General features: G+C 34.1%; 2 protein-coding genes across 3 annotated transcripts in view; one reads left to right on the top strand and one right to left on the bottom strand.

The window, feature by feature from the left end:
• Positions 1–220: 220 nt before the first annotated feature.
• Positions 221–2,522, bottom strand: LOC129803510 (glycerol kinase). Its single transcript, XM_055850120.1, has 2 exons — positions 2,315–2,522; positions 221–2,213 (listed from the first exon to the last, which is right to left on the bottom strand). The coding sequence occupies exons 1-2, from the start codon at positions 2,384–2,386 to the stop codon at positions 486–488; spliced, it is 1,800 nt and encodes a 599-aa protein (XP_055706095.1). The 5' UTR covers positions 2,387–2,522; the 3' UTR covers positions 221–485.
• Positions 2,523–6,198: 3,676 nt separating this feature from the next.
• LOC129803496 (tyrosine-protein kinase-like otk) overlaps positions 6,199–17,191 on the top strand; it is a 55,012-nt gene continuing 44,019 nt past the window's right edge. For both annotated transcript variants that reach the window (XM_055850097.1, XM_055850096.1), the window contains exon 1: positions 6,199–6,446. In XM_055850097.1, the coding sequence (XP_055706072.1) occupies positions 6,377–6,446 (70 nt within the window). In that variant the 5' untranslated portion in view covers positions 6,199–6,376. The remainder of the gene's footprint in view (positions 6,447–17,191) is intronic.

Genomic DNA, 17,191 nt, shown 5'->3' with positions numbered 1-17,191 from the left:
CATAATTTTCAACATATTGGAAGCAGCTTTGGATTTATTGGAAAGGTATTTACTAAATTCATGACAAATTTTGATTGCCCTACAACTTTTTAAAGAATGCAAAGTTCTTCTAGTTGCCGTTAGAGGCGCCTCTGTGATTTATTTTGCAATCTACGAAGAGGAAGAGCCACACTGACGACTTTTAATTTCAAGGATGCATGTCATGATGCAAGAAAAAATGTTTTTTTAAATGTTTTGATACACTTTTTATTTTACCGATTGAACTATATTATACTAATAAATATTTGGAATATACACGCAAGTCCACAAGTTTACTATTGCTTAGATAGCTCTCGTCATTTTAATATTTTTTTAACCTTCTACCAAATTAAGCTAGGATTCCAAGGGGAAAAAATGCCCAGACTGGATTGTGCGCGGAGATTTCTCAGTGTCTTGACTAGAAGAATATACTTTTTCTTTTGGGATAAAATGCACATGACTTACTTTTAGAATATCCTGAGAATTTCCGCCAAGATGACCAATGCAAAAGATGAGACGATGAAGAGAGAGCCCGGAATGGAATTTGTCACATTACGATGAGGATCAATGTCCTTCTCCTCGTCCTCACTGTCCTCATCCGTCAGCACGGTCCCACTTTTTATGCACATCCGGACAGCTTTTCTCCAGCGTTTGTACTTGGCATCACTGGCTGCTTGACACATTGCCGGATGGTGGACATCAGCCGGAGGAGCTAGAAGTGCTTGAGTATTCTCCAGGGTCAGCACATCCATGGCGAGTCCTGTGGCCAGCATGGCTCCCAGGGTGGCTGGTGAGGAGATCTGTGGTCTCTCCACGTCGATATTGCAATAGTCAGAGAGCATTTGAGGCAGGAAGGGAGTCTCCATTAGTTCTCCGCCGACAATTAATTTCGCCAGAGGGCGCCATGTGTGACAGTCCTTCCGGAGAGCATCGAGAATTTGGCGTGTCTGGAAGCAGGTGGCTTCGTAGGCAGAATGGACAACTTGCCGGGAGCTCGTGTGGCTCGTCAGTCCTATTAGCATCCCTCTGGGTTTGTGCTGCCAGTAGGGGCTGTAGATGCCACTGAAGGCTGGAATGAAGATCACTTCAGCGTTTGAGGGGCCTCTATCAATGGGCAGGAGGGAATTTGGGGGCGTTGAAGTGGCGGCAGTGACTAGTGGTGTTGTCCCAAAGGGCGAGGATGATTGAATGGGTGAGAAAAAAGTCGAATCACTCATAGAATTGGCGAGAGTTTGGGAATTCTGATTGATTTCCGTCTCCAGGAGCAGATTTTCCCTGAGCCACGTCACAGCCGATCCAGAATTGGCCACAGCACCTTCTAGGGCATAATAGGGTGGCGCTGTGGGACCCAATTGGAATGCCACTGTACTCAGAAGGCCATTGTCCGAGTCAATAATCTCCTGGCCAGTGTTCACGAGCAAGAAACAGCCCTCATCGTACGTACACTGAGCCTGTTCGGCACGAAAGCACATCTGACCCAGCAGAGCTGCCTGCTGATCCCCAATGCACCCGGCTATTGGGATCCCCTGCAGCGGACCCCGATGAATAAACCCATAAGTCTCAGAGCAGGATCGAATTTGGGGCAGAACATGAGGATTTATCTGAAAGAATGAACACAGGGACTTGTCCCACTTCCTCGTCTGCAAATTCATCAGCATTGTCCTCGAGGCATTTGTGACATCCGTCATGTGAACCCCACATTCCACTCCTCCCGTGAGATTCCACAGAATCCACGAATCCAGAGTCCCCACATGACACTGCACACTATCAATAGCTTCCCGGACCCCCGCGACATTATCCATCAGCCATTTGATCTTCACTGCACTGAAATTCGTACTAATTACCAGCCCACAGACCTCCTTTAAATAATTAGGACGATTCTTAGCCTTCCTCAGCAATTGCTGAACAGTCTCCACGCATCGGATATCATTCCACGCTATCGCATTATGGAGAACCTCCCCAGACTCCACAGACCACACCACCACAGTCTCACGTTGATTTGTCAGTCCTACAGCAATGATATCCTGCGGATTGATATCCAGGAGCACGAGATTTCTTATACACACTTCAATGCATTCAATAATTGTCTTCCAAACATCCACAGGATCATACTCAATCCATCCGGGTTTGGGACTCAACTGCTTCAGGGACACCTCATGACATGTAAGAATCTCAGCATTCCTCGCAGCATAGATCTGCATGGTGGTCCAGGAACATCAACAAATCCCCCCAAAATCAATAATCCGGCGAGGTTACGTAATTCAATGATGAATAATTGCAAAAGAATTGCACTTACCAAGAATTTACTGAGTGTATTGCCCACGTAGATGGTGCCCAGGAGTGGTCCGAATCTTCCAAACTTGGACATTTCGTCCCTATCAGCACTAAAACAACATTTTCCCTCTAAATCACACGACTTTTCTGATTTTTTCTCATCAACTTTGAATTGCGTCAGTTGCACTGGATATTCAGCGAGGTCGCTACGGCGAAGGGCACATCATAACAAAATAAATTTTCCTTTGCCAAAAAACCCTAGAAACGCTGCAAACACTCAGAAACATAACATTACAAATAAAAAAAAACAATTTCATTTAGGAAGGAGTTGAAGAGAAGAATTAGAAACAAATATTACATTCAGTAAAACAAAAAACAAAAAAAGCTTTGGTATCTAAAATTGGGAAAACGGCAAACTTTTATATTCAGGTTGCTGAGATACATTGAAGATTTAATTAAAAATGTTTTCGTATAATTTTGCTTTAGGTTGATTAAGATGATTAAAAAAGAATTTTAAATTCTGTAAAATTCATTCTGTCAATATTTTTAATTTTAAATTGTTTCTATTTGCTGAAAATTTGTAATGTGTCAAGTATTTATCGCAATACACTATCTATAATATTAAATTGTTTTAAAATACAGTGCCGGCTTCGTTATCTGGATGATTGGGAGACAATATGACAGATGTTAGCTTCGTAATCCGGATGGATTTTTTGATTTTGTTCACCGTCTCGAAAATATAATACAAGTTTTTTTTCTAGAATTAGAATAAAAGTTTTAAAGAAGCTTAAAAAGACAATTAGAGAATTCTATGCTATTATACTTCATTTATTAAACTAAAACATCACAGGATAATTCATTTTCATTGCTGAATACTCGTGCATACATAACCTCAAAATGATTTTAAATGTAACCGTCGATAACTCGTCCGGATTACGGCGATCCGGATTAGAGAGCGGGCACTGTACATTGAAAATCTAATAATTTTTTAAAATCATTTTAATCAACTTAACGCAAAATTATACGAAAACATTTTTTTTTATTAGATCTTAAGATACATTGAAGATCTAATAAAAAATGTTTCCGTATAATTTTGCTTTAACTTGATTAAAATGATTAAAAAAGAATTTTAAATGATGTAAAATGCATTTAGCTGTCAATACTTTTAATTTTAAGTTGTTTCCATTTGCTGAAAATTCGTAATGTGTCAAGTATTTATCGCAATACACTATCTATAATATTAAATTGTTTTAAAATATTGTGTTTATTTACACATTTCAACATATCCTTTCAAGTATCATCGTATTTTGGTTTTATTATGTTTATAGCGTTCACTTCTTTGGAATTAAACTATAAATAGGGTAAAATAACTTTCCTTTATAAGAAGTGATGAAAACAATAAAAAGACTAAAAAGCAATTTTTCTATAGGATGTATCAATCAAAACGAGAGTAATTTTTTTTATATTTCATCTCGGTCTCGGAACAATTTTTAAAAATAATTTTCCCATTTTCTTTTTAAATATGTAAGCGGTTTTAACTGATTTGTCTCCATTTTTTTAAATGCAACAAAATTCATTTGAAAAGAAAACGCATTAATAGGGGAAAGCGCTCTCCCTTCGAACTTTTCGAACGTTCATGCCTTTGAATAATGTGATTTTTTTTGTTTTTCGTAAGAGATTTAACTAAATTATCACAGAATTATCAACAATTGATGATAGATTGTAGATTTGAGACTTTCCAATTGGTATTGGACAACTACGCTCGCAAAAGCCCTTTGTGTCCCCCATTTCCATTAATTCCTTATATTTCTTTTCTTTCCCATCCTTTTCATTCCCTTCCATTTCTTTCTTATGCTTTCCTTTCCTGAATCATTGAACTCTAGGGATTATAGTTTAGTTTGTTTGGCCGCTTTCAAAGATTCCTCATCACTCCCCACTGTATCGTACAGTGCCGTAATTTCACTACTGTAAAGGTAGAGCACGGATTTCCAGAAAAAAACCCTGAAGCACCTCCACACTAAAGTTCCATAAAAGACAATTTCTTTTCATTAGTTAGAGTTCCAGAAACGTCCTGCATTTCTCCCATTATCTTCAAATCAAGACATGCGTCAAAAAGAAGTTGAAGGGGACCGATCATTTAACCACAACCAATCTACAAAGCCTCAACTCCAAACTCCAGCGATGAGATGAAGTAGTATGGTGTGAGAGCGATGCAAATTAAATGTGTTGGTGCTGCACAAAATGAATCTCTGCTCGATGATTGCTCTCAATGATTGAATACCGCTATCTCTTGCCAGATTGTCTCACAGAAGAAAATCGGAATAAATCGCCTCTTCTGTAGCTTTCCATGGATTTTCTACACAAATCACCCTTTCGGCTTATGACACTGCACATAGTAGTAGTGAATTTGTAGGGTTTCCACTAAGAAAAACCACTGAAACTTCTTAAAATTTACTACGCCTAAAGAAACGTGTCTGTCACATCCGATAAGTCAAACCGGTCTCTGCTGAAATAAGATAAGGTACTGTCTAGTCGGCCGTTTCACAAGTCGGCCACTATGGGTTCTTCAAGTCGGCCGGTGGAATTATATATTCAAATTATGTAAATTTGCAATAATATTCCAGGAGTTTTATAACATCATAGGGGATCTCAGTGGTGCAATAGGCAAGACATCTGGTCTTGGGCGGACGAGATCTCTGACTCGACTCTCAATGTTGTGATTCGAGTCCCGCCCAGTGCAGTCAATTGAATGTCGAGAAAATACATTTTTCACTGTGATAAAACGTAATAAAATGCACCGCCTCTGCCTACAAACCTTCAGGAGCATGGAAGAAGCATTCACTACGGGGAAGGCGTACTACTATTACTACTCTTTAATATTCTTACTACTCTACTTTATTACTTTACTTTATTACTACTCTACTACTACTCTTTAATATTCTGCAAAATTTCTAATATCTGTGCGCTTTCCAGAAGAAAATAGGTGAATGTGTAGTATAACCTCAACTTTTTTCTATTCTGCAGGATTCCCGGAAAATGAAATATAATGAACTATTGAGGAGAATTTGCCACCAAATATATTGGAGCAACTCCCGTCAGACGCGAACGATGGTGTCTTCAGAGGGCCAATCCAATATCAGGAACTATTCCGTTTGTGGAAAAAAAAAATAAAAAACCTAAACCATCACAGAATGCTGCAATCTTATTTGTCTTGGATTTCATGAGAAATCCTTGGAGGAATCTCAAGACGCTGTATTCTTCTCGCCTTTACTGACTCTGGCCAATTCATTAGATTTAGGAGTTCATGAGTGATCACACAATGATCTGATTTTCTCGCATTCACCAGCTCAGCGAGCTCAGTTCACACTGTTAACCAAATTTCTTGAATAGCCGAAGAAAAATATTGTTGAAGGGAAAAAATAAAAAGGACTATAAAAAGAATTTTTCACTTACAATTTTTTGTTTTCTTAAAATTTCTATTCTTATAAGGTTTTTCTTTCTTTCTCATTATTTTTTTTTCTAGCCTGTGAAAACGTTACGGTCCGAAGGTAGCGAGCTTTCCCCTAGCACTGATCAATCTGTTAAGTTAATTTATTAGCCAAAGAAATGTTAAATCCGCTGTTTTCTCTGCATTTCTTTCTGTGATTTTTTCTTGATTTTAATTATTATTTTAAAATTTCTCTTTTTATTTTATGTTTTTTGTCATGTTGTGTATATCTGGATTTTTACTTTTCCTTTTCCCGATTTTGCAGAAGATGCGTTATTTTGATAAAAGGGATATTTTGGTAAAGGTTCAGAACAGAAATTTTATAATGATTACCCCCGTGGATTCGTTCTTGCGCTGACAACGGCGAATAACGATTTTTGTCAGCGGAATGGTTCGTTGGAAGGCGAAAGCGAAGTAGTCGTCAGTCTTCTTTTGTTGTTCGCCGGTGCAAGTTGTGTGCTGTTTGACTTTCTTCTGAGACATTTTCCAATTTTGAGTGTTTTGAGTCACATTTAGAGCCCGGATTGTCCAGCCTGTGCCTCAGGATGATGCCCTAGAGTGGATTTAGTGGAAAAAGTGGTGCAATTTATGTGAAAAATGTGGGAATTTGGAGGCAACAGCGGAGCGGCATTTTTGTTTATAGTCGCAAATTTGTCGGCGTTTCTTTGTAAGTGCTTTCCTCTTCTCATTTTCTCCCTTTTCTTATCAATTTCTGCACAACACTTCCATGCAATTTGCATTGCAAAACTCAATTAGAAGCAATAAATTGAAAATAGCCTGGCAATGGGGTAATGAGAGCCACCAAGAACCTTCCCAGACAGCCTACTAAGCATTTTGCTTACTCCGGATACTCATCTTTTTTTTTTGGGAAAATGTCTGGGAAAGTCAAAAAAAAAGTTGATGGAGAATTTCCAACAAGAGAATGGTTCTAAAATTGAGACAAATACGTTTGAGTATAAAGTGAGTCTCCGGAAATAAGAAATGTTCCCCATGAAGCCACTTTTCTGCAGCCGACAGAGATGCCTCCAAAGGAGAAGCAACCGTGCCGAATCTGTGGGATGAGGATGAAAAGATGTTTTCTCAAGTCATTTGCGAGCACATCGAAAACTCATTAGAGATTCAAGAGATTCCAATATTTCATTTCACATGAAGATTCCCCACGAAAGGAGATTATGCCTTTTGCTGCAAGAAAAAAAGAACCTCTTGCAGCTTATAAAAATCTCATTCACCTTTCCTGAATTTATTGACATCTTTCTGCAATTTGCACGCCTCTTTTATCTCATCTTTTGCCGTTCTTCCTTTTTTCAACATTTATCGCTATTTCACTGTGTGAATATATAAAGAGTTTCAAAAAAGAACCATCATAAGTGTTGAGAACGTTGCAGATAAATTCTTTTAAAAATTTTCATAAATTAGCTTTGGCATTATTGAAATGATTTTTAAAATTAGAAATATGTTTAGATAAGCATGTACAATAAGTTTTATTAATCCTTTCTTAAGAACTGATCAAATGAACCAATCAACTGTTAGATAAATTAAATTTTTCAAAATAAAAAAAAGCTTTAAAAATCCAGTAAAGGAACTACGTCTCCCAGAGTGTTGTCCTTTTCGGACTTGGATTATGTGAGTTTAATTTCTGTGAATTTCTGTACTTTTTCTGATCCAAGGTAGATTTGAACCCGGTACCCTTGCATTGTAGAGCGTGTGCTCTTTTACCTAAACTTAAACCATTGCATTATCTAGGTAGCAAGTATGTTCCGATCATACAAATTCTCAGGATCAGAAATCATTTTGAGCAATTTTTTTAAGGTAGAGCATAAAAAAAATCAATTAAAAAAATAAAATAATATTGGAGACTGGGGCAAAAAGTCACAAATTGAAAATTTGAAAATTCAATATCTTCCAAGATAAAAGAGATAGCGGCTTAAATTTTTTTCCATAGATGGCCTCCATATAGCCCTTTTTCAAAGTCGTAAGTTTCTTAGGATAGTTAGTTTGAACAAGGATTTCAGAAAATAAAAAAATATATTGAAATTTTTAGCCCCATTTTTGAAATGTTTTCCTTACGACAGATATCAATTTTGACCAACTTATTTTTCAAAATTGATTGGTTAATATTTCCGAAATGATTTGGATTGTTTGAATATGAAACCACTATCGATTTCAGAATTTTACAAAGATTCTTTTCTCCAGAAATCATTTTACTAAAAATGACCACTTGGGGTAAAAAGTAGCAAAAGGTATGGCGCAAAAAGTAACAAAGACCGAAGCAATTTTTGATGTCTCACGGCGAGAAGAAACGTAATTTCCGTGTCTCGCCGCTTTTTGTTTGCATTGGTCAAACGATTAGCAGTCTCTTGTGTTTTTTCTAAAATATAAATAATATATAAATTGTCACAACAAATTTTATAAATGCTTTTGTGAGCTTGTAACCAATAAAAATGAACTAAGGGCAGAATCACATTGACAGTAAAATGCTCACCGTCACCGTCAAAGCACACCGTTATTCGTTAATTTACGCATTTTCATTGGAATTCTTATGCAAATTTGCCATTACCGTATTACCTTATCTCATACTCGGTAACACTAGGTGAAAATAGTATAAAAAATTGAAGAAATAAAACGAAAATACGATAAACTGTGAGCAGAAAAAGTGTACGAAAAATTGTAGCAAAAAATCCTAGTTTTTTTTGCTCACCGCTTATCGCATTTTCGTTTTATTTATTCAATTTTCTTATATTATTTCACCTAGTGCCACCGAGTATGAGATAAGGTAATGCGGTAATTGAGAATTTGCGTAAGAATTGTAGTGAAAATGCAGTGAAAATCAAAGAAATACCGTGAGCATTTTACTGTCAATGTGATTCTTTCCTAACTTTATGCAAAATTTGAGCAGGCTGTCCCGAACGGCTTCAAAGTTATAGTGATCTAAATTTATTTGCAGTACAATTGACTAACTCTGTAATTTCGTATCAGTCAAGATTTTTTTGGGAAAAATTTACCTTAGGATTGAATTATTAAAAGCAAATGATCTATTAAATTCTGAAAACTAAAAAAAATGTTACTTTGAGACCTCAAAATAATTGTTGTTCGCCCTATAGGGTAAAATGGTACAAGTTGGACAGTGGTACAAGTTGGACAGTGGTACAAGTTGGACAATGGTACAATTTGGACAGGGCTTTTTGTCTTGATAAATTTAGTACTTCATTTTTATTTGTATATTTTTAATGCGTTAGTTTTATAATTTGGTTCTTTGTGCTTTAAAAAAAAATTTTGTACTGTATTTATCAAGAAAAACGCCATGCCCAACTTGTACCGGCGAATTGTCCAACTTGTAACACTAATTCCAAATTATATCACTTTACCCTACAGCAAGTTCAAAAATTGCATTCTTAGGTGTACTAAGACGACGAATATAACGATATATTAGTTTTCCTCTCATCGCACTCCTCCTCTAGAATCATGTTTTTGGGATATCTCATATTGTAATAAAATTCATTGACAAAAAGACATATTTCAAGGGTAATTACCTTTGACCTTGAAAATACATGAAGTAATGTTTCAAGGTTATTAGCATGTATGAATGAAATAACTATATAGGCAAGATCCAAAACATACAAAAATATACTCATTCGTTGGAGGGAAAAGTAAGAGCATATTTTGATTCACTAAGTTGTCTTATTGATGGATATAAATAACTTTCCTAAACCGCTAGAATATCTAAGTTTATATTAAATTCTCTATAAAATATCAAAATCGAGTTGTGCCCTTGTAAATTCGAATGAACAGTGATGTACAGATTTATGGGCTTTTCGTTAACTTAAAGACAGAATGAATTTTATTTATTTATAGTTTTTGTCTTTTGAGTAGAAATTATAGGGTAAATGTCCTAATTCAAAACCATTTCCAGACGCTTTAACTTTGACAGAAAATTCAACACATTGAGTTCATATTTTTTCTGAAGAGAATTACATAAATTTGCTCATTGACTCTTCTAGAATGTTACTGTTTAGTGAAAATTCTTTAGATATAATTTGAAAACTTCTTAAATACAAGAAAAATACGCGAGTGTAAAATGCTTCTATTGGAAACATATTAATCCAAATGGAGACAAGAGAAAGTTTCTAATTGGAGACAAACAGTCTAAGTTGAACCGCGACAAAAGGCTTCCAAAACCTTGTTGAGTTGCTCCTGAGTGTAGTATTTGGTCTTATTCCTGGTCTTTTCTTCTTTCTCATCTAAAACAATAAAAAAATCTCTCCAAAAATATCATACTTGCGGTGTTTCCTATTGAAGCATTTGCAGATACTTTTTGTTCACGAATTAGGTAATTATTTCATTTGAAAACTTCACGTACCGTTAACAATAAAGATTAGCACTTAATTTGACTAAAATTAGCCAGAAATATGACATAAATGTTAAACAAAACGAATAAACAACAGTCACCTCATTGTGTTTTTCATTGGAAAACATGGTCGATCGATGAAAAATTCAATGGTGAAAAGGTACACTTTAAATTTTTCTGAGAAATTAACAAATTAAAATTTGTGAATATGAATGGATATTCGCTTTATTTGGAGCAAAATTAACTAAATAATGAAACTGAGGTATAGAAAATTATTAAATATAATAATTTAGTACTGTATTTATCATGAAAACAATGACGTTTCCATTTGGAGTAGCGAAAAATTTCCATTTGGAGCAGAGGGCTAATTTTTGAAACTCTCACTCTCACCCGCGAGCTCTTTAGTGGCCGAGAGAAATTGACTCGCACACCCCGCAGATTCAAATCCTTCTGTAACGACTTCTTTAAAATATAAACTACTCGTTGCACATATTCAAGAATCTGCGGGGTGTGCGAGTCAATTTCTCTCGGCCACTAAAGAGCTCGCGGGAGCGAGTGAGAGTTTCAAAAATTAGCCCTCAGGTTTTGAATTAGCTTAATTTACCCTAATATTTAAAATTTTCATAATCATTAGAAACATTGCCAGATTAACTTTTCACTAATTTATTTTAGAATTAACATGCAATTGTCCACTTTTCCATTATTTTTATCCGATTGCCACATTTAAGATCCCTTTCTGCTACTGTTACAAAAATTAAGATTGTGATATTTAAACGTTCCGTGGGTTTTTAACCTAAAAAGGTATAAGTTTTTGTTTAATCCTTTTTTAAGTGTTAAAAAAAGGTGAATTTCTGAAGACTTGTTCTATTTATTCTCAATAGTTAAAACTTAAGATATATGAGTAGGGGGAGTAGGGTATATCCTGTAGGGGAATGTAGGCATGGTTCGCACAAGATAATCCTTTAAATCTTTTTTTTTTTGCATGCAGAAAATTGAGAAATCACAAATCAGCAGCTGTTTGCAAACAAAAGAAAATTCGCATGGTTTGAATGTTCTTAGGGTTATGTCCTATTCTAAAAATAATTGTGAAAAATGAAAGTACACCGGCCTAGTTTGAGAAATTAGTTTTGAGAAAATATAATATATTTAAGTTATACAGTAGACTCTCACTCAATCGGCTCTTTTTCAATCGGGCGTCAAATTTTGTTGTCAATTTTCACGCTTAATTATAAAGCTAATTAGCTCAAATTCGCTGTAGTTCTTCCTATTTTATTGTGATTCTTTATAATTGAGCACTTTTTGTGGAATTTACAAAGGCTTTGACGCCCAAATCTATCGATAAACCGGATGACATTTCGCCCCATATTCCCGATTGAGGCTGAACACTGAGAGAAATCCGAAAAAGTTAAAATAACATTCCGGAAATGTTAATTTTGCCCTGCAGTATTGATCCAAAATCGGTGTAAATATTACCCTTTTTGGGTGTATTGGGGGTTAAAATTACCCTTTTTCATGTTAATTTTACCTTTAAAAGGGTGTAAAATTAGTATTAAAAAATGTTGATATATTTTTACACCTAAAAACTGTTAAAATTATGAGGAAAAAAGTTAATCGCACCCTCTTTTTTTTCTCAGTGAAAAAGTATTGGAAGATAACTCATTTCGTTCTGAAAGGGTTAATGCGTCTTATAAAATGTTATTTTTCTCTCTCTAAATCTTTGTGATTCATTTTTTATTTCACATATTGATTTGCTGCCAAATCAAAGAAAAAAGATTCTATTTTTGAAATTGGTTTATGATTACAGTGTACCTTTCCAAAAATATCATCCATTGATAAGCTTTGATTGATAGACATTCCTGTTAAGTTTATCAAAAGAATGTTTTCAAGATATGGCCCTACTATTAGACTAATATTTTCCTCATTGATTTACGCGATTGATGATAGAATTAACAAACAATGCAATTTATAAAATATTGTTTTTTCATTACACAAGTCCATTAGAAATATAAAAAAAAATAAATTTGAAAATGATTAAATTGAAATAATGTCAATTATTAATGATGTTTGTGGAATGTTGTGGGAAGAAGTAAATAATAAAATATTCATAATAACTCGATGAAATCTACTATCTTTGCTTCAACACTCATGAATATTCATTTTACCTTTTCTGGATTATATGCTTGAGACACGTTTTAAAATATATTGCCATCTTCATTAGCCATGTCGCATCCCCAAGAGAAATCCTCAGTGTTGTGTAGTAGATATAGTGGGTTATTATTAAAGTGCTAGATGGTGTCTTTTGGTGTACTATCCTCTCATATAAGTGGCACTTTTTCTGCCTTCAATAGCCATTTCAGCACTTCATCGGTGGCGACATATATAGGAAATTTTCATTGCAACAGTACGTGAGGTAGAATCCCAATTGGAGTATTTTGTTACCATTTAAGCATTTCAGTTTGAAAGTTCCTTTGGCGCAATGTTGAAAAGGTTTCTGAAATTTTATGTCTTTTTCACGTGCTTCCTTCCCATTGAAAGTGATACTAAGAGTACCGTATGTTGTGGAGTGCCTCCCAAAATGTGGAAATTCGAGGGAGAAATTCAGTGGAGTGTGCATGAGTCATTTGGATTATTGAACCATGGAGAATAATCCAGTTGAATTAGTGAGATTTTCGAACATACTCTCCGTGTTAAAATAGAAAATGGATATTGCATTTATTAGTGTCCTTTCCAATGGGAATTTATATTAGATTGCATACATAATCAATATATTTTCATCAGTCACTTTTCTCAATTTATTATCTACTTTGACAATATAAAATTTCCTGTTGTTCGGCAATCAAACTCTATTAAAATGTTTTTAGAGAAAACTCCTGAATTATTTAAAATGAGAGTGGATGAATATGCAATTTTCCCAGGTGACTAATGAATAACACTTTACAATTGAATAAGGGAAAACAAAAGTGATCACAGATACTGACAAGAAGTTTTCAGCAAAAGTTAAATGATAAACTTGATGTTGTACTTATAACCCCTATCACTCTCTTTACTTTTTAGAACACTATATTTAATTGCTTCATCTCTATTTTGGACCTTTATGGCAATAGTTGAAAGCTATATCTGAAGAAATTTCCCCTACATTAATTTCTATGCCAATAGAAAAAAAATCTGTTAGGATATGCCATAGAAAGAAGGGGACATTTTTCCGCCTGATTATAAATTTTTAAATTTTAATTAGAAATTTTTGATGAGTGTTTGAAGTGATCCTCGGATCGAAGGTCACAGGTTCGAAAACGAAAAGAACCATTTCTAGATATCTAGATATCTGGATCTTTATTATTCAGGGAGAGATTCAGGAAGATACTATATAACTTTTATAATCTTTTAAGGATATTTTGAAATTTAATATATAATTTTTGTTTTTTTAAATAAATTCCAATATTTTCAAATATCGCACCGTTTTCAAATCAAGGACAAAGGCAATTAAAAAACTGAAATCAATGTCAAAGTATTCAAATCTTGAATTCCTCGACTTTTTGGTTTATAGGGGGAAGTGTCGCATCTTTAAATTAGGACAGCTTTGAAACTGAGTTTTTTTTCTCCTATTTTTAAATGAAATTGGATCTTATCATGATATAATTTAGCTTCACAAACCAATTATTGTTAAGCTAAATTACATTATTATAAGGCTATATTTCATTTGAAAATAGGATAAAAAAGTCCGATTTTAAAGCTATCACAATTCAAGGGTGCCCCACTTCCTCCTATGTAGATATTTTATAAAAGCAACTTGGAGAAGTTTCATGTTTCTCCTAAAATGTAAATAAAATTCATTAGGATCTTAATAAATTTTTCACTTTATTTAATGTGCCGAACACACCTATGGCTTAAGCCGAGATACGGCTTAACGTAATTGTAAGTAAAATTATGATTAGATTATATTCCCATCGGTTTTCCGCTAATCCTTCACTCGGCTTAAGCCGTAAGTATGTCTAGGGCATAAGATTACGATTTAATATTAAACGATAAGAAAAAGATTCCCCAGAAAAGTTATGCAAGCCATTGTGAGGAGGCGTCGACCTCGAGGCAGACCTAGGGCAAGGTGGCTGAATCAAATTCAGAATCTTTCCTTGGAGCGCCTTGGGATCGAACCTGAACATCTTCCTGAAGTGGCGGAGGAGCGACAAGTGTGGGCTGTTAAATTGGGTGTCACGGGCCCACGACCCCAATAGGGAAAAGTGGTTAAAAATGATGATGATGATTAAACGATAAATTTAAAATTTAGAATTCAAACAGCTGTATATGTGTTTATTCGAAGTCTAAAGATAATCCAGCGGTGAACTACTGTTTTGTAATGTTTAAACATGAAATTGAGTATTCTTAAACAGTGAATTAATGCTCAAGTCAAACTTTTATACCTCCAATTTTAGAGGTACATATTTTTTTGCATACATATGGAATAAAGTTATCAACATATAGCATTTTATAGAATAAAACTTAATATCTGAAAATTTCGTTCAAATTGTATTTTTTTTTTACTTATTATTAGCTGATCTGAGCATAAGTTAATTCGTATAAAAATCGCGAAAAGTCACCAAGTCGAGAAAAAGTCTTTTCTGGCATAATATAATCCAAAATATTATATTAAATGTCAAAAAATGCTGTAAGCATATTAATGACAAAATCCTGGAGGGTATACAGATAGTACAACCTCCATTTTCTTTTTTGTCACTTAATACCTTATTCAGTTTAAAAAGTATCTCTTCATTCGCTTTAACTCTTTCGCGTTACACTTTTATTCAGCAGATGAATTCATGTAAAATTGAGTTTTTCCTAATGCTTTATGATCAAATATAATAGTTTAGAGTGGAAAAAAATTTTCATTGCGTGAAAACTCGGAAAAACTCCGGGTCATATATGACCCTATTGTCCTCAAGGGAAGTGTACATACCATTTTCAAAATCTATATCACGGGCTTTTTAAGAGTTTTTTTTTGCTTGAAGTTACTAATTTGGCCAAAACCATGGTAAACTGGATTGTCTTGATGAACACTGTACTCCTGGTGTTCAAGGAATCTTCCTGGTAATCCCTTGAACAGTCACTGTCAGAATATTTTGAGTGGTATTTGGCAAAAATAAACTTATCCACATATTTATTCACACACAATACAATTGCACTATATGAGACGCTAACAGAATACTCTAAAATATTGCAAAATATGTTATAATTCATCAGATATAAGATAAAATGTCCAGGAGCAAGATGTCCCACCTTCATTTCACAAAGAAAAACAATGTCCCAACTACATTTCGCTATAGCTTTGGGACGAAACCACTGTTACCCTTGCCGACAATAGGGTCAGATATGACCCGGAAAATTCTATGTGCTTTTCTGGAAAATTAAGAGTAATTTATTATATCAAAATATGCACTCTACAATCTTTGGATATTCTATTTTGTGTTTCTAAAGAACTTTTTGCTGAAAAAAATAAATGAATATTAAAATTTTTGAAAAAGAAAAGTCATTTCACAAAGTTCGAAATTAGTGATTTTTAATCTCAAATATTTTCTTTTCCTGAATATCTGGAGTCTTGAATCTTACATCCTTCTATTATGATGTCGTGCACAAACAGTTACAATTAATGTAAATAGTCAAAAAAAATTGTTTTTCCCCGGGTCATATATGATCCTAATGACGCGAAAGAGTTAATCATTTGCATTGAACGAGACTTAATCTCAAAACTGCATACGTCGAGTTAGGGGTCTCACCGTCCAAGAGCCAAACATCCTTACCAATTGCTTCACGAGGCCTCACGACCCAAATCATGGGGTTGCCATATTCTAGTTAAACCTATAATATTAAACCTGTTTTAATTTTAACTAGAATAACGCAAATCTGTGATACAATTCTTATTTTTAACATTCAGCAGTAAATATTCATCTAATAACTGCATTTGATTATAATAAATTTAGTAGGGGAAAGCTTTCAGGCTTCGCACTCACTCTGATTTCGAACATTTCAAATTTTTCCTATATTCCTTTAATGAATTCGATCTATTTTTTCAGGTCAACTTCAGTAAAAGAATATGGGTAAAATAAGAAATGTTTGAAGCTAGAAAGTGTGTGCGAAATATGAAAGACTTCCACTATTTAGCATTTTTTTCTTTTTCGTGATTATGAGAGCTAATCTACAAAATTGTAAAAAAAAACAATAGTACAATTATTGATATTTTTTATCAGATATCTCTCCAATCGTACAATAAGGTCTTTGGGGTGAAAAGAAGAGTCAAAATTTATAAAGAAAAATTCTTTTTGCAGCCGACATTTCCCATTGTAACAAAATGTTTACATCAAGCTATATTATGGAGAATTTTCACCTTTCACTGAGACGGAAAGAGTAAAAAATGTCGTTATTGGATTGAGCTTTTCGTCTCTTTTTTCCTATCTTCTTTTTATCTGCAATTTACAGTTGAGGTTGAAAATATAGCGACAAATGTTTTGTTGTTTTTTCTGTATTTGTATTCTAATGAACATCTTGAGTCAATAAAATTCATGAGGCAAAAGTATTTATTTCTTTGATGTAGAAATTAGAAACGCTTTGATTTTCTCCTGGTTCTTTGACAAAGTACAAAAAGATGTTAAAATATTTCTAAATTTATATCCATTAAGTTTATCTTTAGTCACTAATAAAAAAAAAACAATCAAAACCAGAGAAATGTATCTATAAAAAAATCTTTAAACGTAATAAATATTGCATTTTCTTAACTTTTTAACTTGGAATAATTCAAATATTTTCCAGTAAATCAATATTTAGAACATTAATAACCAAATTTAAATTGATTTACACAAAATATTTTGTTAGATTTCATCGTGGTTACCACTGTTAAATCGCAACCGAAGTACTTTTGGGAAAGAAAATTTTCCCTCACTCAATTGACGTCAGTTTTTTTCGTACAACCATTCCATTTTCTCTCCATACTTTTATTTCGTGAATGTTTTCCAAAGTGATTCACTATATCTCATTCTGTCGGTCGTTTTTTCTCCTGTTTTACGTTTTTTCTCCAGCTCTGT

Source organism: Phlebotomus papatasi, chromosome 2 (genome assembly GCF_024763615.1).
Source record: "Phlebotomus papatasi isolate M1 chromosome 2, Ppap_2.1, whole genome shotgun sequence".
Taxonomy (NCBI): Eukaryota; Metazoa; Arthropoda; class Insecta; order Diptera; family Psychodidae; genus Phlebotomus; species Phlebotomus papatasi.
This window is presented reverse-complemented; position numbering and strand designations above follow the sequence as displayed.

What these genes read in the sequence shown, in the direction of transcription:
- LOC129803510 (XM_055850120.1), bottom strand. Translation starts at nt 2,386, where the DNA reads ATGTCCAAGTTTGGAAGATTCGGACCACTCCTGGGCACCATCTACGTG. An exon ending in ATACACTCAGTAAATTCTTG is followed by an intron (nt 2,214 to 2,314) that starts GTAAGTGCAATT and finishes ACCACCATGCAG; the next exon opens with ATCTATGCTGCGAGGAATGC.